The sequence below is a fragment of the Vulpes lagopus genome, chromosome 1 (assembly GCF_018345385.1).
Source record: "Vulpes lagopus strain Blue_001 chromosome 1, ASM1834538v1, whole genome shotgun sequence".
NCBI lineage: Eukaryota > Metazoa > Chordata > Mammalia > Carnivora > Canidae > Vulpes > Vulpes lagopus.
In genome coordinates this window covers 113,664,387-113,683,917 of record NC_054824.1, presented here as the reverse complement: position 1 = coordinate 113,683,917, position 19,531 = coordinate 113,664,387, and the positions used below count along the sequence as shown (strand labels likewise).

The 19,531-nt window shown below is 47.5% G+C and overlaps 1 protein-coding gene across 6 annotated transcripts in view; it reads right to left on the bottom strand.

Moving 5' to 3' along the window:
• Positions 1 to 1,942: 1,942 nt before the first annotated feature.
• L3MBTL4 (L3MBTL histone methyl-lysine binding protein 4) overlaps positions 1,943 to 19,531 on the bottom strand; it is a 459,873-nt gene continuing 442,284 nt past the window's right edge. For all 6 annotated transcript variants that reach the window (XM_041724323.1, XM_041724314.1, XM_041724342.1 and 3 more), the window contains 3 exons: positions 16,349 to 16,518; positions 6,567 to 6,629; positions 1,943 to 3,474 (listed from right to left, as the gene is read on the bottom strand). In XM_041724323.1, the coding sequence (XP_041580257.1) occupies positions 3,307 to 3,474; positions 6,567 to 6,629; positions 16,349 to 16,518 (401 nt within the window). In that variant the 3' untranslated portion in view covers positions 1,943 to 3,306. The remainder of the gene's footprint in view (positions 3,475 to 6,566; positions 6,630 to 16,348; positions 16,519 to 19,531) is intronic.

Here is a 19,531-nt window from a genome sequence, read left to right as displayed (position 1 = left end):
ATTTTTCTTGGGAGGACTGTGGGTTGTTGGAAGTGAGAGAAATTTATCTTTGTGAAAAGTATCTGAAATTAAAGGCATTCAAAGACTATGGTCTCAGAAGTCCTAAGCTCCCAGAGCGTCCTTGCTTAATGATCTGATTTCCAGTCCCATATGTGTATTTCAACGTGTTGTGTAAATAATGGTCCTTTAGGGGAACTCTTTCTAACAATCTAGAAGTTTGTTATTTCTTGAAGTCCTATTGGCAATATTTTGCTTTGTCCTGCATACTTTTCACTTCTGAGACCAAGTCTTTGCATGGTCTTTAAGATACTTGTTACACAATTTTTGCTTTGTCACGCATATTCCAGATGGGAATCAGGAAAGAGGAGAGTAAGAGGCTAAGGGTGGTACCTGGGGGCAGCCGAGGCCTTCAAACCATCTGGGGCATTTCCAGATGCTGCCTCACTCCTTGAGGGGGGGTTCCCCTGGGAGAAAGATTTCAACTTCCAAGCTTTCCAGCCTGTCTGGAGAGGATGAGGTAAGGGGAGGGAATTTGTTGGAGTCAGAGCTGGATGTGGTAGGGCTGGGTCCAAGGCAATCAAGGCCCCTCCAGACCATCCTGAGGCCTGCCCCACATGCTTCTGGGCCCCCTAACAAAAAGCCACCTTATGTGTATTATGTCAGCTACATTCGTTTACACACATCCACAAAATCAAATTAAAAAACCCCTCGGGGTAGATATCACTTTCTTTTTACAGATAAGTTATTCCCATCTAGGAGGTTACGGAGCTGGGACTTGACGTTGAATTTGATGCACTTACCTCATTCACTGATGCAATAAGTAACTTACTTTGTGCTGATGAAGTGCCACATACCACGTCAAGTGCTGGGAGTGATGAGCAAGGCTGCCACGGTCTCCGTTCTCACACACCATCTAGACTAGTGGGGGGGGGAGACAAGCCCATGGTAACGACAGCAAGTGAGGAACCACATGATGGGAATAGGGCTGCAGTGGGTCTTCCCCAGCAGGGGTGAAGGGGAGGGAACAGCTCAGGCAGAGGCATCCACTTACACCCAGGAAGGTGTGCTTGGAGGGAGGAAGGAGCTCAGGGTAGGTCCAGCACGGGATGGGGGCACAAGGGAAACACTGTGACAGGGAAGGAAGGTGGGGTGAGGTGTGAAGCTGGCAGCCTGCCGGGCCAGCAAGGACCAGCTCAGGAGCTGACCTGCGCCTCATGGGTCTCCACCTCCAGCGAACTCATGCTGGAAATGGCCAGAAATGGCCAGACTCAGATGTTTTGGTTTCCTGAGTTGGGCCGCTACTCTGTTCAGCCAGGAGAGGCTACTAGGACAGGACCACCTGAGTTACCTCTCCAGAGTGGCAAGGTGAAGGCACTGGGTGGCAAGTCAGGATGTCTGGCAGGTGGCTAGACACCTGGATCAAGCTGTACCTGATTGCACTGTCTTCTAGGAACACGACAGTTCACTATAATTTGGTTTGGTGTTGTGTGTTCTAATCTAGATCCTTTGTTGAAACAACAAGTATTAAATATATGAAACATGCATCTCAGATCTTCCACGGAGCCTCTATGATGAACAATTGTGAGGTTCTTTTTAATTTGAAAATCTCCACTTTAACTTCTCAAGTTATTAACTAGGCTCCATACCCAGCATGGAGCCCAACACAGGGCTTGAACTCACCACCCTGAGATCAAGACCTGGGCTGAGATCAAGCACCAGACACTTTAACTCACTGAGCCACCCAGATGCCCCTAATTTCTCAAGTTATTAACGGCTGAATTTGCTTCCCTAGGGAAACATATCCCCAATACTCGAAGGCTGACTTCTTTGTGGGCTATGCCAAGCAGCGCTTTGTTCCTCCGTGGCTGAGATAAAAGCCCTCAGGTTGTGTTGTGGGAATAGGTTATTACAGCATACTCATTAAGGCATGGAGGTGGGGGTTTTATTTTATGTTTATTATCATTTAAAATATATTATAATTTTAACACAGCAGAAGCAGGAATTTAATTGTACATGGCAGTCTAAAAAAACAGAAAATAAACAGCAAAGAAAACTCCACAGAAAATAAAAATTTACATGAACCAATAATATATTAAAATTCCATTTGGGTGGGAATCTTTAAAAGATGCAATATGTGCACACCTCTTAGAGAATATTTTTTCTTCAGCGACCTACAGTTTGAGAATCTCTCCAGGCCGAATCAACTTCCTTCAATCGTAAGATTCTTAATGAATCAGAGAACAATGGTCTCTACTTCCAGGGGGCCGGTGCAGCTCTGACAGTAGGTATGAACAGGTGACTGTCTTTCAGAATCATGGGGCTGACTCCACTGAAGGGTCAGGTACAGTCACTTACACAAAACAAGTAAGGTCTGACAAGAGATCAGAATTGTTCAAATCACAGCTACCAAGCTCCCTACTTCAGAGATCTTCCCTGTTAGTGAGTCTCTATCAAGATGTAACACAGTCCCTTATTACACGTGCTGGTGGGGGGGAGGCGCAGGGCCAGTTCTCCGAGGCCTCCTCTGAGTGGAGGTGGGAGGGGTTCAGTGCAGGTGGGTGGCTGGCCCTTCAGCCCGTGTGGGGTGGCAGGAGGGGGGCCCCCCGCCCCACGCTCCCGCAGGCAGCCTCAGAGCACTGGTGAAGGGGCCTCAGAAGGCTCTGGCCAGCTTCTGCTGGCTGTCCCCCTGGTGCTCCTGGGCACATTCCAGGAGGCTCTGGGACACAAACGAGAAATGATTAATGGAACAAAAAGGAGAATTAATGAATCATGAAAACATGTGCTTATTATTATTATTATTTTAAAGATTCACACTTTCCTGAGTAAAGTACCCAAAAATCCCACATAAAGTCTTTTTAAAACACCAGGCCTCTCTTAGACTCACTGCACCCAGATGGCAAGTCTGAGCCTGGCTCAGACGTTCTGGTGAAACACTAACAATGCGTTTGTGAGTGTTGTTTTTTAAATATTTTACCACTCGAGAGTTTTATGCTTGAAAAATGGTTAATGGTGAAGGAGAACCACTGAAGGTGTGTGTGAGGGCTTCTTTGGTCTGTTTGTTGCAACGCATCAGAGCTGGAAGGGCCCCACCGAAGACAATGATGTTCCTGAATCACACCCCAGCCTCTGCATCGTGGGCACTAGGACAGTCCACGGTACCCTCGAAACATCTACACCACAGCCATTTTCAAAGGTCCAAATTAAACACGGATATGACCATGGGGACATTAAACTTAAATTAGTGTGGGCCAGTTTTATTGCTGAAAGAGGAAGGTCCTGGAGCTGCGGTAGGTCGGGGGTGTGTGTTTATCCTCTGGCTTCCTGGCCTGAGAGAGAATCTTCTCCAGTGAGGTCCTGGGAATTCCTGAACATGAGGATAGAATTATAAATCTTCAGTGCCGGACCCAGTTTGATCTTCATCACCTTGACGATGTCCGTCTGTGTCAGAAGTAGGAAGGCTTTGCCGTCAATCTGCTGCGAGGAAATAAACAAACACGGTTTACCCTCGGGGACGTTCCCTCGGGTGCTGAGCTGTGTGACTCCGATGGTGGCAGCCTCCCTGCAGCTCCCCAGCAACACAGGAGGACGGCCCCCGCCCCACCTGGGCCCGACTGCTGCCCAGCTCCGGACTGTTACCCACGACTCTGTTAAATATGAACTCAATACACACGCATAATTTCTAAAATTGTTATGTTTAAAAAATCTTGGCCTGAATTTGTATCATGAACCTTAAGGAAAAAAACCTACTTTCATCCACCAAGGAAATCTCCAGGAATTTCTCCTGACAGAACAAAGTGAACTACTGAAAACAGTTCAGCATTTCTAAAATAGCAGAATTAAATAAATTATGGTATTGTCTAGGTTGGGGTGCCAGGCAGTCACCGAAATTCACCTCTCAAAGAAACACTTAATGATTTGGCAAATTTTTCGTGAGTTGTTAAGCAACAAAATACAACATGATGACATAGAAAGATCTTGGTTCTAACGCATAAAATTAAATGTGCATGACCACATGTACACATGCATATAATGAAAGTATTTGAAGTCTTTATATGTTAAGTGAAGTCAGATTTGGCTGGTGGAGTAGTGGTTTATTTTTATATTCTCCTTTTAACTGACCTGCATTAAAAAGTTTTTTTTTTTAATAAGAAATGCCATTATAAGCAAAAATACATATAAAATAGATGTTTTATTTAATAATTTTTAAAGATTATTTATTTTAGAGAGGGCTGCAAGCAGGGAGGGAGGGGCAAAGGAAGAGGGGGAGGGACAAAGACACTCCCCATTGGGCACAGAGCCTGACATGAAGCTCAATCTTGTGACTCTGAGATTATGACCTGAGCAGAAATCAAGAATCGGTTGCTTAACCCACCAAGCCACCCAGGCGCCCCTTATTTATTAACCTTTAAAGCATAGTGACCTGACACGTAATAGCTTTCCTAAGATTCTCAGGATGGTGAGTGACCACCATACAGCCCAGTCTGCTCTCAGAGTTTGAGTCTCAGGGACTGTAGGCAGGTCCTACACTCACATCACCTATTTCAACACACACAGGCTCAGAAAGCTTGCTGGTTCTAGAACCAAGACGACAGAATGAATGGGTCTTCTATGGCAACACCTTTCGCTGCACCTAGCACTGTGTTAGTTCTAACCTTTGTGAATCAGTGATGCAAACCCTTGGTGTCAATGACTCGATGAAGAGTAAGGATCCCCCACAGACCCAAGTTTTGCAATTAAAGTTTTATTTATTTATTTATTTTTTAATTTTTAATTTTTTATTTTTTTATTTTTTTGCAATTAAAGTTTTAAATTAAAGTGGGAAATTAAAGATCTAAGAAAGCTATAAAAAGCTTCATTTGGGCAGCCCAGGTGGCTCAGCAGTTTAGTGCCGCCTGCAGCCCGCGGTGTGATCCTGGAGACCTGGGATCGAGTCCCACATCGGGCTCCCTGCATGGAGCCTGCTTCTCCCTCTGCCTGTGTCTCTGCCTCTCTCTCTCTCTCTCGCTCTCTCTCTCTCTCTGTGTCTCTATGAATGAATAAATAAAATCTCTAAAAAAAAAAAGGCTTCCGTGCATTTATGATAGTGTTTGTTGCTGAATCGTCCATTCAGAGAACAGGATACTTGCAGACTTTCCCAGGCACTGAAACACACTACCCCTGATCTTCAAAGCCCCCCTGGCGAAGTCTGTGTTTTACAGAGGAGGGGAGGATAGGGCAGGCTAAATGATCTGCCCACTGGGGGGCTGCAGGTCTAAGAGCCAAGCTGGAGCATCGTGACGTGCAGAGACCTGTGGACCAGGTGGGTCTCGGGCATCACAGGATGCAGAGTGGCCCGTATGTGTGAGGTGGGGCCAACCACACCGGAGCTGTGCTGGGCTGGGGAAGAGCAGGTGAACATCATGTTTCCAGTGGCAGCTATCCAGAATGCCACCATACTGACCCTAATGCAGAGTTCCCTGGAGATGCAGGACTTGCTGGGCTTTGAGGAGCCCAGGACCCCAAATGCAAGAGTGCTTTCCCTGAACCATGCATGCCCTGAGAGGGAGAGTGTGTGCTACACACCAGAGGCTCTAGAGGGTAGTTTTCTTGGAGACTTCTGGAGCAATAACGATGGCCCTGGAAACAACATGGATGGGGGCTACAATCTGACTGCCCCTTTCCGGCCAGGCTTCTTCACTGGTTGTTTGAGAACCCAAGGATAATAATTGTAAAGTGCTCAGCACAGGGCCCAGCACTTGGCAAGGCCACGATAAACAATAACCACCATGGGCAGCCCGGGTGGCTCAGCGGTTTAGTGCCACCTTCAGCCCAGGGTGTGATCCTGGAGACCCGGGATCCAGTCCCACATGGGGCTCCCTGCATGGAGCCTGCTTCTCCCTCTGCCTGTGTCTGTGCCCCTCTCTCTCTCTCTCTCTCTCTCTCTCTCTCGTGTCTCTCATGAATAAATAAATAAATAAATAAAATCTTAAAAAAAACAACAAACAAAACAATAATCACTGTATCTTCATGATGATTCCATTGCTGGTTCAGTCTCTTCTGGGGTCCCTAGAGCTATAGCTACTAATTCCAGGACAAATATTAAGTAGTTTGGAACATTTCCAACCAACTGAGGGTAGGAAGCAGAAACCCCATAGAAGGATTTTGTGGCTTCTCTGCATTCCTCTTGAAGCAGGTGCCAAGTAGGGACATACAGGATGGTCCCACTGTCCCCTTGAAGTAAATAACTTCCTCTCCTCCCTGGGAGCAGGCTCCTAGCAGGACTCCATTCTGCCCCCAGTGAAGCCTCAAGTCATCATGGCAGAGCCTCCACAGCACCCATAAGAATTGATTGACATGTTCCTTTATTCCCTCACCTGACAGGCTATTTCTTGGGCAGGCCACACGGGCCGAGCACCACAGCCTTCAGTGACAAAGCCCAGAGACTGAAGCTGCTGTGCCCGCTGCTCTGCTGGGCTCTTTCCTGCCCTGAGCCTCTTCTCCTGCTCTTATTTACACAGAAGTAAATGAAAACAAAGCACTTCTGAGTCCAGAAGTAGGGAAATACATATAATTTTTGCATTTCTTACCTCTTTCTTGAAGCACTTGGCATGCTCTTCGCAGCCCAGAAGAGACTGTACAAATTCGGCCACCTACAGAGTGAGATGAAAAGCCTGATTTAAAACATGCACCTGAAATAATTTCTTGGGTTGTAGTAATTCAACATTTGAGTAAAATACACTTCAGATCCCTCAAACACTTGGGATTTAAATGTCAACTATCAAGTCTCATAAGCATTTGCCAGCTCAGAAATTAGATCAGCCTCCAGTCTCTCTGTTGGCCTCTCATTTCCAGGCTGACCTACATAGGGTTACTGTTATGAGGACATTGACAGCCTCCTTGTGTGTGGTGCTGGCATTCTGGAATCTTCTCTCATCTGATCCTCCTGTCCACTCATCCTGAGAGGGTCAGGGAAGGCAGGAGGAAGTGGCCGTGTGCAGCAGTCTTCACAGTGACTGTCTGAGAGCAGGACCTGTCTACCTGGCACTTCAGTGGCCCCAAGGCCCGGCCAATGACAGGGACTCTAGGGACCTAAGCCAACCCAATTCCCCCATCAGTGACAATGAAGCTGAAGCCCAAGGAGGTTTAATGACTTGCCGAAGGTCATGCATGGCTCAGAAATGCCAGGGATGGCTTTGGAACCCAGGTTTTCAGACTCCAAAACCGGAGTTCTGGAGAATCATGCTCTTCAACTTCATTTTCCACTCTTTCCCCCACTCCCTGTCCAGCCACACATAGTTCCTTTTAATTAGACCTAAGTTCCTTTTAATTAGACCAAACAATGACCTGGCTATATGTGCAGGAAGCTGCTGAGAGTTTCCAACTGATGCTTTTAGAAAGCTGAATGAACAAACAATAAATCGTAGACTGTCAACGACCAAAATGACAAGTGGATGCTGGTCACTTCTGGCAACATCTGGCCCTATTGCACGCCAGAAGGCTACACTGACAAACCTGGGAGATAATGTTTGTCAGAGTAATTGTCTTGGGTTTTTCATTTTTGTCTGTCTTGTGCCAACCGAACTGTGTGCACTTGAACCTTCTCTTTCTCCTCTAATGGAAAAGGCCCACAAGAAGGTGGTGAGTTCAGGGTCTTGGATCAACATGTTCTACAACCCGGATCCTGAGAGTTTCTGGCTCTCTGAAGGGAGATGGCAGTGGACACTGACCCTCCCCACACTCTGCAGAAGAGAACATTGGGTGTTGATTTCCAGCTTACAGAGTGGTCAGGGCCCAACACCCACAGAGCGAACATGGGTCCTGATGCCTGTATGCACAACCTTGACTAACAGCTCTATCTGTCCATCCATCTATTTTTAAAGATTTAATTTATTTGAGAGAGATTGCACAAGAGAGAGCACAATGGCAGGGCGGGAGAGGGTAGGTAGAGGGAGAAGCAGACTCCCCGCTGAGCCCATGCAGGGCTTGATCCTGGCATTCCAGGATCATGACTTGAGCCAAAGGCAGACCCTTAACCGACCCACCCAGTCTCCTCACAGCTCTAATTAATACAAACATTTCAGCACCTCTTTTTAGGGGCAATCAGCACGTTGGTGTCTGCTTTACTCACCTCTGATGCCACAAAGTGTATTTTACCATGAGTCATTTACAGTCATCCTTCCAAAATGCAGGAAGATGAGAATTAAAAAAAATTTTTTTCCCCAAACCAGTCAGCACGCTGCCACTAAATGGTGTCCTCAAGCCCTAGGAGCACCCTGGTGCTCCACTCTGCCGGGAGCCAAGGCTGTTCGTTGACTTAACACGATTTGCTCTTCTTAGGGGCTAAAAAGCAGGGAGCTGAGGAGAGCCTTGGAATGCTGCTGCTCAAGTTGCAGAGACACGGTAAGTGAGGCAAGTGACAGCAGGGACTCACAGAATTTCTAGGGCCTGGGACACTGTGAAGTGGGTGTGGTCCCCTGTTCCAGGCTGCTCTCTGGCCAGGTACCTCTGACCCGGGCGACATGTGAGACCCCTGCTGGGTGCTGGGAGGGCAGGACCGGTGAGCAGGGCACGCGTGAACTTCCAATGAGTTTACAGTTTGATCAGAGGGGGAAGATTAACAGAAAATGGTGAGTGAGGATGGCTTACTGATCACTGCTCCCATGCGCGAAGTTCTAGAAGAGAGGTGGAAAGGCTTCTAGCAGGGACAAATGGCATCTCAGATGGGAACCGAGTTAAGGCAGCACCAGGGAGGTGGGAGCTGAGACAGACACCACTGGGTGGCAGTGTTTCCACCGGGGCGGGGGGGGGGGGGGAGCGATTTGGGCTGGACAAGTGGAGAAGACCTCAGCACAGAGGGTCAGGGGCCAGGCCACAAGCCGGCTGCATAGCGCTCAAGTCATCAGCAGTGAGAAGTCCAGTTTGACTAGAACTTCGGAGCAGAAGGGGAGACGTGGGTAAAGGCGAGGGCTGAGGTGGTGGCGGTGTGGTTTCCGGGTGTGGGCAGCAAGGAGCCCTGGAGGGGCGGTTCTCTCTCTTGGCCCCACCTTGAAATTACCTGGACAGCTTTAAACAGGAATGATGGCGTGGCTCAGGCCATAGAGACTCCGAAGTATCAGGCTGGATCAGGCCAAGTGTTAGGCATACATTTCTAGATTCCCCAGGTGATTCTCATGTGAAGGTAGGGCTTAGGACCCTAGTGCAAGAGAAATCTTGAGAGACGATCTAGCAGCGTGAGCAGGCCCGGGCAGGACGTCACTGGGAGACACCTGCAGCTATCCAGCGGAGAAAAGGCCCTCGACACTCCGCATGGGACAGAGCCCAGAGCAGAAGCAGGAGGCCCTGTGAGGTAAAATCCTGAGATCTGCCCACACTGGGTGTGGAAACAAAGGAATCAAAAGCAGAGTCCAGGAAAGATGTTGGAGGGCAGCTTTGTTCATGCCAGCACTATTGACTGGTGGGGAATGATCATTCTTTGCTGTGGGGCCACCCTGAGTATTGCAGGGTGTTTAGCGGGGACCCTGGCCTCTACCTACCAGGTGCTACTTGCATCCCCTCCAACATTGTACATATAATGCATGCACAGATGCAGAACATCTTGTGCATGCAAAAAATGAATTCACCCTTCCCACCTCTTCAGCTAACGGAAAACTGTTAAGGAAAGCTGATTATAAAGAGACCACTTGCTCCTTTCCATCAACTTTATAAGAAACTGTTTAACATGAGGTTTTAGTAGCGTCTTGTTTTGCCTCTTTAAATTATGACATGCACAAACCTTCTTTTTCAATGCAATGCATCTAAAGTTTTGATACCTGTAACTTTTTTTTTTTTGGTTGTGATTGTTTAAGAATCATGGATTTATTTTTTGTAACTCCTTGGCTATTGTCCTTGTGTATCCTGACCGCCATGTGTGTCAGCCCACGTCAATCAAGATGGGTGATTATGAAATGCCAGACTTCTAAATTAAATGTTTTATAATTCAGTGGGTAAATAAATGCTGCTTTGGGGAAAAAAAAAAACAGCCAAAAATGTGTCCAGATGTTGCCTACATCTTGCTTGGTTCAAAGCCACTGCTCTAAAGGAAGGTTTTCCTGAGATGGCTCTTTCACAGGGAAAGAGGCTGAATAGCAGGAACACTAAAAAAGTAGGACTAAGAATTAGCAGAAGACATACATTTTGTCACATCTCAATCACTAGCTCCTGTGGGAAAGCCATGCCAACAATAAGGAGCCTGGGCGACCACAGACAAAGAGAAGTGTTTTAAGAGATGGTCTTTTTAAAATACACATTCCAGGTACTTCCATTCACAGCATAGGCGTCGTGTGTTGCTTTGATGGTCTGCAGAAGTTAAAATGTCCTTTTCTGGACAAACAGAAAGAATCACATTCTTCCTCCTCAGTATTGTTAGCCAAGAAGTCACTGTCCATGTCAGAGGTAGATAGGAGTCTTTAACAGGAATAATTTTCGTGCCGGGCCAGAGAGGAAGTGGAGCAGCCCAGGCAGCTGGGCAGCCCTTAGCTGGGCCCTGCACAGCCCTCCTTGCCTCACCTCCCTGATGGCGGGGCCGCCTCGTCTCAGTTGCCTCACCATTGTGTCTGAAATCCTCTGCCTCTTTGGAAAGAGAGTCTGATTCTATTCAATCTGTCCTTTTCCAAAGTCAAAACCAAGTTCCATGAAATCCACTGAGGCCGACTTTTCTGGCCAGAATTAAAAAATATCCAAAGGCCTAGCTTGATCATTATTCAGTGCCATTATTCAGTGCTGTTAGTATTTATTCCCTCCAAGAATACATTATATTTTGAGGCTTAACAGAAAGCCCATTTTGCTGCAAATTTTAAACATCAAGTGGGGAGCTCTAACACACTGTAGAGTACTATCAGAAAGCCTCCTTCCCATTCTCCCCTTAAGAATCCTCTGATTATCTATTCAAGTCTGTGGTAAATATGAACTAGTCAGACTGGTGTGAACTCTATGAAACAGAAAACTGGCATCTGTTTGCCTGAGCCAAGGTGGCCATGTGGACGTGTCTGCTCGGTAAGGCGATGGCGCTGCTGTGGGAGCCTGGGGACCACCAATCCCCACCTTGGTTCCAAGAAGTACACCTGCTGTGGAGGCCGACATGTGCTTGATTCCCCAAGTTCTCAGGAGTAGGGTAGCCCATGGTGAAAGGTCAGCTTTATTTTGGAAGGACACTGAGTAGGTTAATTTTGGGAATGACACAGCAGTTTGGAGAGACCAAGAAAGATGACCCTGTGGCCAGCTCTCGGATGAGCCCATTACTTCCCTAACTTACTTCCCCGAGCGACCTACTTTTCCTGGCATTCTCCTGGAACTCAGAAGGCCTGTCTCCTTCAGTGGGGCTGCGGCTCCCTTCAATCTTTCCGAGTGGCGCTGTTCTCCATTCTGCTGAGCCTGGAGCAGTGGGCCTGATTACCGGCTCCGAGTCCACTGGGGACCATGTTTCCAGCCTGGGTCTAATTTTTTAACAGTGGAACTTGTTATTTGTCTTTTTTTTTTTTTTAAGGGCCCGCTTGTACAAGGCTGCTATGCTTAATTACCAGTATCCTGAATTTTTCAAAACACTCCCTTCTGTGGAAAGGTTGCTTTTAAAGTGACCGCCATCTTTCAAAATTAATGGACACTTAGGGCACTCTTGGTGGAGGCTATGGCGATGTATACGTGCTGCTTTAAAAAGCATTTTTGGTTGTAAGGAATCAAAGTACCCATAGGTGCACCGAGCATACATGAGCCATACCTGTGGCTCTAATGTGCCCACAACATGTCACCTCTTGCCCTCATGTGTCCACGCACACCTGGCAGGAGGGTACTGCATAAAGCCCACCTCCCTACTTATTCACTCACGCATTTGTCAGGCACCTACTCTGGGCAAGATACTTTACTAGAATGATGTAAGGAGATATAAAAATATTTTAGTTTCTACTCTTAAGCACTAATATTCCTTTATGGAACATTTCCATGGCCCAGAATAAGAAATACACTTCGCACTGACCGTAACTTGAGTGTGTGCACATACCCACACGTTTCTAACAAAGGTTTCACAAGATAATTACCCTTACTACAGTATTGGTCTTTCCTCTCATCTCTAGAACCATGAAATTGACTTCACAAGCCTACCCGTGCTTTGAAAAACTCTGCTCTCCCAGAAACAGCCACAGCGACAAAGGAGTTAAAAGCCAGCTCCCAGGCTCTGGGCAATCTTACAAAGGCCCGGTGCTGGCTTTTCTTCACAGGTAACATAATGCAGAATGGAGGACTTCCTCCCAGGCCAGGACAGCAGACAAAAGGAAGCATTCTTGCTCTTCCTCTTGCGCCACAGACAGACTCCTGCCTTCAGTCTCCCTGAGTGGCACTTGACACAAGGATACACACATGTCCATTTTCAGGGTATCCTGTCTTGGGCTCCTCTGATTCCTTCCAATACTTTGCCTAATGAGAACCAAACACAAAGGAACAGCACCCTCCTTTGTCTCCTCTTGCCCTGCGCTGCCCTTTCAAATCCGTACTGCCCATTCCCATTTTTAATGCAGTGTCTAAAATAGTCACAACTCTATTGTTGGTACTCACTGGAATGCCCCCTCAGCCAAACCCATCTGAGGGATGCCTTATTTTCAAAGATACAAATAGAACCGTCACAGAGCCCACACTCTCACCCCATCCAGGATTCTTCTTGAGGGCCTATTTTGGTTCCAGAAAACGTGCTACAGGAGTGTGAGAATATAGAAGGGAATTTAGGATGTGCTCCTTGTCCTCAAGGGCATCTAGTTAGGGGGATTTCAAGATGATATAGTAAGCATTAGGGGATAAGCCAAACTTTCTCTGAAATGCATCCTTGAGGGAAGTCATGGTTATGGAAGCATCACGACAGGAAGCTTTATGAAGACAGCATCACAGATGGTCGTTTTACTTTAGGTCTAGAAAATTCTAAGGCCTCTTTCAGCATGAAAGAGCTGGTGTTCCATGTGTATCCACTACAGAGAACTCAGGGACTGTGACCTTAGCCTCCTCTTAGTCTTTGATGGCATCCTCAGTCATCCTCAGTCTCCCCCGTGGTGAGTCCCTCCTTGTCCCAGTGAGACCTGCAGTGTGACAAACACTGCCTTTCTTCATCCACCAAGCCCTTGCTTTCCTGCAGTGCCAGACTTGGGACTCGCCAGACCAGAGGCCCCCTAAACTTCCCAGTCATTACTTAATGTTCCTAAAACAGAGGTTCTATTCTTTTTGGATGATGGTCCTCTTGAGACGTTCAAGGAATACACATATTGTACACATTTTTCCACTCTCACCCCCACCCCGAAGCCTAGTCCTGCAGTTCCAACTAGGAGTCCTGAGCTACATCTGACATAGGCCCTACCCAATGGAACCCTCGCCACCTGCCTTCCCTTGACTTTTCTCTTTTGTGGACACTCTCTCCCCGACTGTGGTCCCCACGGACTTCCATCCCTAGCAGCTCTCCTTGGATGACCATGTCTTCAATGAGGGCTCACTCAGGGCCCCCCATCCAATAATGACACTCCATTTGGTATTTCTACCCTCCAGAATAGGTGTTGCACATCCATTGCTATAATGTAATTCACAGGGACCTCTCACTCAAGATATCCCATATTTAATTCACCATCTTATCTCCTTGCCCCCAAACTGGGTCTTTCCCCCAGAAGTTTCATTTCGTTTGATGGCACCACGACTTTCCTGTTCTTTCAGATGAACTCTCCAACTCACTTATTGTCATCCTAGGTCGTAAACAAATGGAGTCACATTAGGCTCATTTCACTTCTTCATCTTCAGTATCTAATCTGGTTCACTGTGTTGTTTTAGTGCTGTCAACTTAAAAACGTCAGCCGACTTTGACTTCCAGTGGTTCTTCCCACGTGGTGCTCAGTGCAGGCAGAGATGATTCTACGCCAGGAGTGTGGCAATGCTCCCTGATAGCTCCCTCCCCTCCGAGGCCTCTTCTCATACTTCTGCAGATGAGTGCCATTCACATGCCCACGAAGCACCGTCTCCACGGGTGACTTTCTGCGTGAGAACCGCTCAGGTGGTTCATACTGAGAAGTGACAGGCCTGCCAGTGCCTGGCCTCACACGGGCCACTCTGTGCCCCCACGCGCACAGGGCGCTTGGTGGGGAAGATGTCAGCTCCGGGCCTGGCTCTGCCTGTGAGGCCCCGAGAAGTGACTTAGTCTCTAGGTGCCTCAAAATGGGCAGCAGAAAAGAGTACTTGCCTTACTCTCAGTATATTAATAATGTTCACTGTCATTATGGATGTTAGTAAAGGATGTGCTGTACCTTGGCCATCCCTGTATATGTCATACTCACTCCCATGTGACCTTCTATTTTACCTTTTGACTGCAATGGCTTCCTTCTCTTCTCTGCTTGGGTATGTTCCCCTTTCGTTTCAAAATCCAGCTCATGATGCCCCTGTCATTTGACACTCATTCAACAAACATTACTGGCTTATCTAATAAGTGCCAGGTGTAGTGAGAAATTCTCAAGAGACATGCCAAGTGAGTGAAAGGTCTCTACTCATCTGGTGAGGGGGCAGACAAGTGAGTGTAGGTCAGTGGCAGAAGACTGAGGACATGGGAGCATGGAGGTGAGCACTGTGCTGATGGCTGGAGTGGCCTCAGGCAGAAGGAAAGGTGACCTGAGGCAGGGTTAGCAGCTGTGCCAGTGTGAGAACGCCATGAGGGCATGGTAGCCCAGGGTGGGAGAACCATGGGGGGCATGGTGGGAGGTAGGGCTGGAAAGGCAGGGAGGACTGCCCACGCAGGTCCTAAGGCATGCCAAGGACTTTGAGGAGCCAGGGATCATGTTAAGGTAGGCAGAGACACCCCCAGAGCTCTGTGTCTCTACCATGTTCAACCACTCTCAGGACTCAGCTGCTCTGTGCATGTAGGGCTGGGCTGGACGCAGGTGGCTGCCCTCCCCAAGACATCTTTCTAATAAGCACGATGTTGACGATGCAGGGGAGGAGAAGCCATTGTCAGCCTAATTTAAAAGTTGGTAGAACCTTGAGTGAATGGCTTGCAAGTCAGGAATGAATGACTTGCCACTAAGCTCCCCATTCTGCACAGTGCTGTTACAAGGCCAGAGCTGTACATGATTGGATTACAGAGCACAATAGGTCTTAATTCAGTTGGCTTCATCATGAAGCTGCTGCATGCTTTGTAAACTGGTAAAAATTCTTTGAGGAGGGGTAGGGGGCAGGCTCCACATACTCTTTCAGGAACAGGAACACATTTAGTCACCACTGGCTGGAAAACTCCGCCAACACTCCATCATCAGGACTCTAGGGGCACTTGGAAATAGTGGAAGGGGAGGTGGGGCAGCAGGGTGTGCTGAGGAAGAGCTGTCAGCCTTTGCTGCTGGGCAGGGCAGTCCACCAGGGAGATTCTGGGAGGTGCCTGCGAGGAGGTGGATATAGCAGACCTGCCCGAGACCTCCAGCCTCTGCATGGCCTTTGTCACCTGCTCCTTGTCCAGGGCTGGAAAGGAAGGCTTAAACTGAGGTTAAGTCAAGCTGATTGCAGAAGTGCTCAATGAACATTTTGCAATGAATTTAACTTCAGCTCCACCATTATCTCATCCTCGGAGTGACCCTGGGGTTTTCCTTCATTTAAAAAAATTAATTAAGGCCTGACTAGTGGAAATGATGCCTTTATTAAAATACATGTCAAAGAGTGTATTCCTTAAAAGAACACTGCTTTACATATGAAGCATTTCTATGGCATTACAGGAAGCACCGGGACTTACCTGGTCCTTATGAAAACCAACATGGTAATGCACAGTGATACTAAAGTTGGATCAGTTTTCTCATGCGTACAGCATCTTCTGCAGTGCTGTGATCTAACTCACATTAAACACAAACCTAAGGTTAACAGACCATCTGTGACTTTGAGTGGACAAATGGCCACACAGAGCTGCTCAGTATCGAGGACCAGTGGATCCTCTGTGGCCCCATAGGAGCCAAAGGGAGCCCCTCAGCACAGGACAGACCACCCTGTGGTGGCTGCTCCCCAGACAAGATGCTGCTTAGGAAGGGGTTGCCAGGGTGCAAGTGGAAGATGCTTATACGTATGTGCTTCCCCCAAATCAGACTGTGATGCAGGTCTGGAGGCTTGGGCCCCTTTACTGAAACTGGCCCTAGGCCCACGGTGATGGAGAACAGAGGCAGGTCTGGGATACCACTGGGGCCCAAAACCAACTGGTCTTCCCTGACTTCCTCAAAATCAGGCCTGCGTTCTCCCTTAAGTACGGCTCTTAAATTTAAATTTGATGCAGTGGATTTCATGCCCCGAGAGAAATTCTCAGCAACAGGGTCTGGTCCACCCAGGGCCCCAGAGCAGCCCCGCTCACCTCCTCCACTGTCCATCGGGCCACCTCGCCTGCCTGGATGTTGGCCACACCTGGAAGCAGCTTGCAGTGCTGCTCCCTGCCAAGAGGAAGGTCCCGGAAAGGGTGGGCTGACACAGAGGACATGAAGACCGACTGGTGGAGAGCCTGCTGGGTCTGCTCAGCCGAGTATTCTGAAAGAGAGGCAGGTTGAGTGAAGTACACATGCGGGGCCAATTAGCAGACACCACCTAGGTCAGCCCCTCCTCCCAGGCGGCCAGGGCCAGGATAGGAAAAGTGCAGACTCAGCGGGAACCCTGGTGCTCCCGTCGCTTGGCATCATCACCAGGAGGAGTCCCCTGGTGCAGGCCATGCCACTGCTCTGTTTCAAAGCAACGGTCATGATGAGAAACAGATGTTATATATGGCCTGGATGACTCTGGCTATCTGCTGAGCAAGGTCAAATAATCTCTATGAGACAGTTTGATGCCAACCAAGAGCTAGCTTGTCACTGTCGCTGGCTCCTCTCTCTTTAAATCAGGAGTCAGAGGAAGTGCAGAACTATTAAGTGGATCAGCACACCGACGCATCTGGGTTGTGTGTGCGCACTAAGAACGACTTCTTCCTGGAAGCTGCTTCATTTGTCTCCAAAGGCACCATGAACCCAGGGCCACATCTGGCTTGACAAGTCCCCCAGGGTACAATGAATGTGGAATGCAGTACTGGGTCCCCATGAGGATGTTGGTGGCAGCTGCTGTGCTAGTTCCCAGAAAGCCACGACGACCCCTTGGGACTTAGGGAGCAGCCGCAGTGGAGATGTGATGGCCCTGACACAGGAACTCTTAAATGGGCGCTCTCTTTTCAGAGCAAAAGCTCTGAATGAGCTCTGGTTCTAAGACACGAAGGGCAATGGCTGCTTCCCTGCTCAAGATTGGTTGTTATCACCAAGGGAGGTCAGACCTCTCTCCTGCCTCTTACTTCTCCCCAGGCTTCCAGAACTCATTGGCCACCTTCAACAGTGACTTGATTCTTATGTTATATTCCCAACATTTAGATGGGCGCCATAGACCTCAATTCCCTAATTATTTTGCTTTGAATGTATAAATGGAAAAAGAACATAGAGTTTTCAGAGAAAATTCATGCCTTTTTAATGCCTTTTTTAAAGATACTTTCATCACATTAGCAAAATAAAGCTGTTGATATTTTAAAATACTTTGAAAAGAAAGACCACAAAAAATTGTTTTAAGCCATCTAAAAGTCTACTTTCCTGATGCAAATGACAGTTAAGTAAGCAGTAGCCACATAATTTAAAGTCTGTTATGATGGTATTTTACTAACAGTCTGAAAAGCTATTATGCAAATATTTCTACTTCAAATTAATTACAGTTTTTAGTAGGTAAGGCTGACCTGCATTTTGCATGGACACATAGTCACATCCCCACTTGTAATCAGAGGTTCCACACTAGGAAGGGACCCATCCATCACCACCCTAGCTGCTTGGCACAGACAGCCTACGTATTTACCAATGCTTGCTGTCTGCACAGATAAAGAGACAGCAAAATTGCGGCCTTCTCCCAAATTCTTATGCTCCAGTTGCAAGCAGCAGCCAATTCATCTCTAAATGCTGATTGTCCAACACTGACCTTTTTAGTATGTAAATAGGTTATCTCCCTCCGTGTAGTTCAGCCAACAGTATGTTCAGCTGCCGGTTCTGAAGCAAAACTTCACACCTTCCTTGAAAAGCTGGTATGTTTACAAATGTAGATGTTCTTTAAGGAAGGTGTCAGGTTGGACAAGGAGCATGTACCAAACAAACCCTGAAAACTCACTGCAGAAGTGTCCCCAAGCAAGTCTGTGGTCAAAGCCACAGTGTCGCCAAGGGCTTTCCTGGGCAACAGGGAGTTAACGTGATATGCTCATAGGGATTAAGACCTGAGCCAAAGCCCGGCTTTATTCTGAAAAAGAATCACTGCATCAATCAATTGGTTGTGTTTGCTGAAATAGCATGGACTTAGGAAAAAAAAAAAATCAGATCCGTGTCTCAAACCCTGGGTAAATCAATCACATATACTTTCCAAAATGTATAGGACTCTAAAAGGACACATTAATACATGTTGTTTTGGAGGTACAAAGATGTGGAGTGACGGTGATTAGATTTCTGTGATTCACAAATAAAGGCCGAAGGCATTACAAATGTAAAAGAACCATTGTGCTCTCCAGCAAGAACACTTTCCACATTGTATTCTGGAAGCAAATTGCCTTGGGTGCTGAGGGGTCCATCTGGAAATATATCGAAGGTTTGGTGGCCAGCACGGAACAGCACGGAGGTTCCTCTGAACCCCGCTTCTCATGGTTCCTGGCCCTGGAAGATGGCACCCTTCGCTCAGTTCCAGTAACAAGATGGCCTTCAGGTTACAACTACCGGTAGGGAGCTCGAGCTGTATGTTGCGCGCTTGAACTCAGGCAAAAGCTGCCTATGGTTTTTTGAGTTCAGTTAACTGTGCTTCTGTTAAATTGAATTATTTGTTTGAAGGGAGGTAAAAACCAGATTTTTCAAAGGATGAACAGGACTTAATGGGGAATATGTTCTATATGACAGAGGGAGTCCTCTCATGGCAGGGGGAAAGGTCTACAACCAACTTGCTGGGTTGCCAGTTCCTTACCTGGCTTTGAGTTCTCATGGGTATACGGGCTCTTGTCTGTTTACTTACAATCTCATGTTTTGGGGAATGCTTGCCAGAACTAGTTACATGCTGAGCTCGGATAATATTTTCACTATTATCAGCTTTATTTTATTTTTTAAAAAGATTTTATTCATTTATGAGAGAGAGAGAGAGAGACAGGCAGAGGGAGAAGTAGGCTCCACACAGGGAGCCCAACGTGGGACTCAATCCTGGGTCTCCAGGATCAGGCCCTGGGCCAAAGACGGCGCTAAACTGCTGAGCCACCTGGGCTGCCCTATTATCAACTTTATAAAATGAGATGGAAAGCCTGAAAGTTGAGTTTTCAGGCTCAAATAGATATGAGGGAGGTTAAGGAGGGAGTCTGTGAGCAGGGAGTTTGGAATAACCAGTCTGCCAACTCAAAGGTACGACTGGAGTTGAGAACATGTATCGCCCAGAGCTGTTGGGGGGTGGGGAAGGAGAACGCACATAAGGGCGTGGTGTGGTCCCCAGTGTATCATAACCATTCATTGAATGGTAAGTT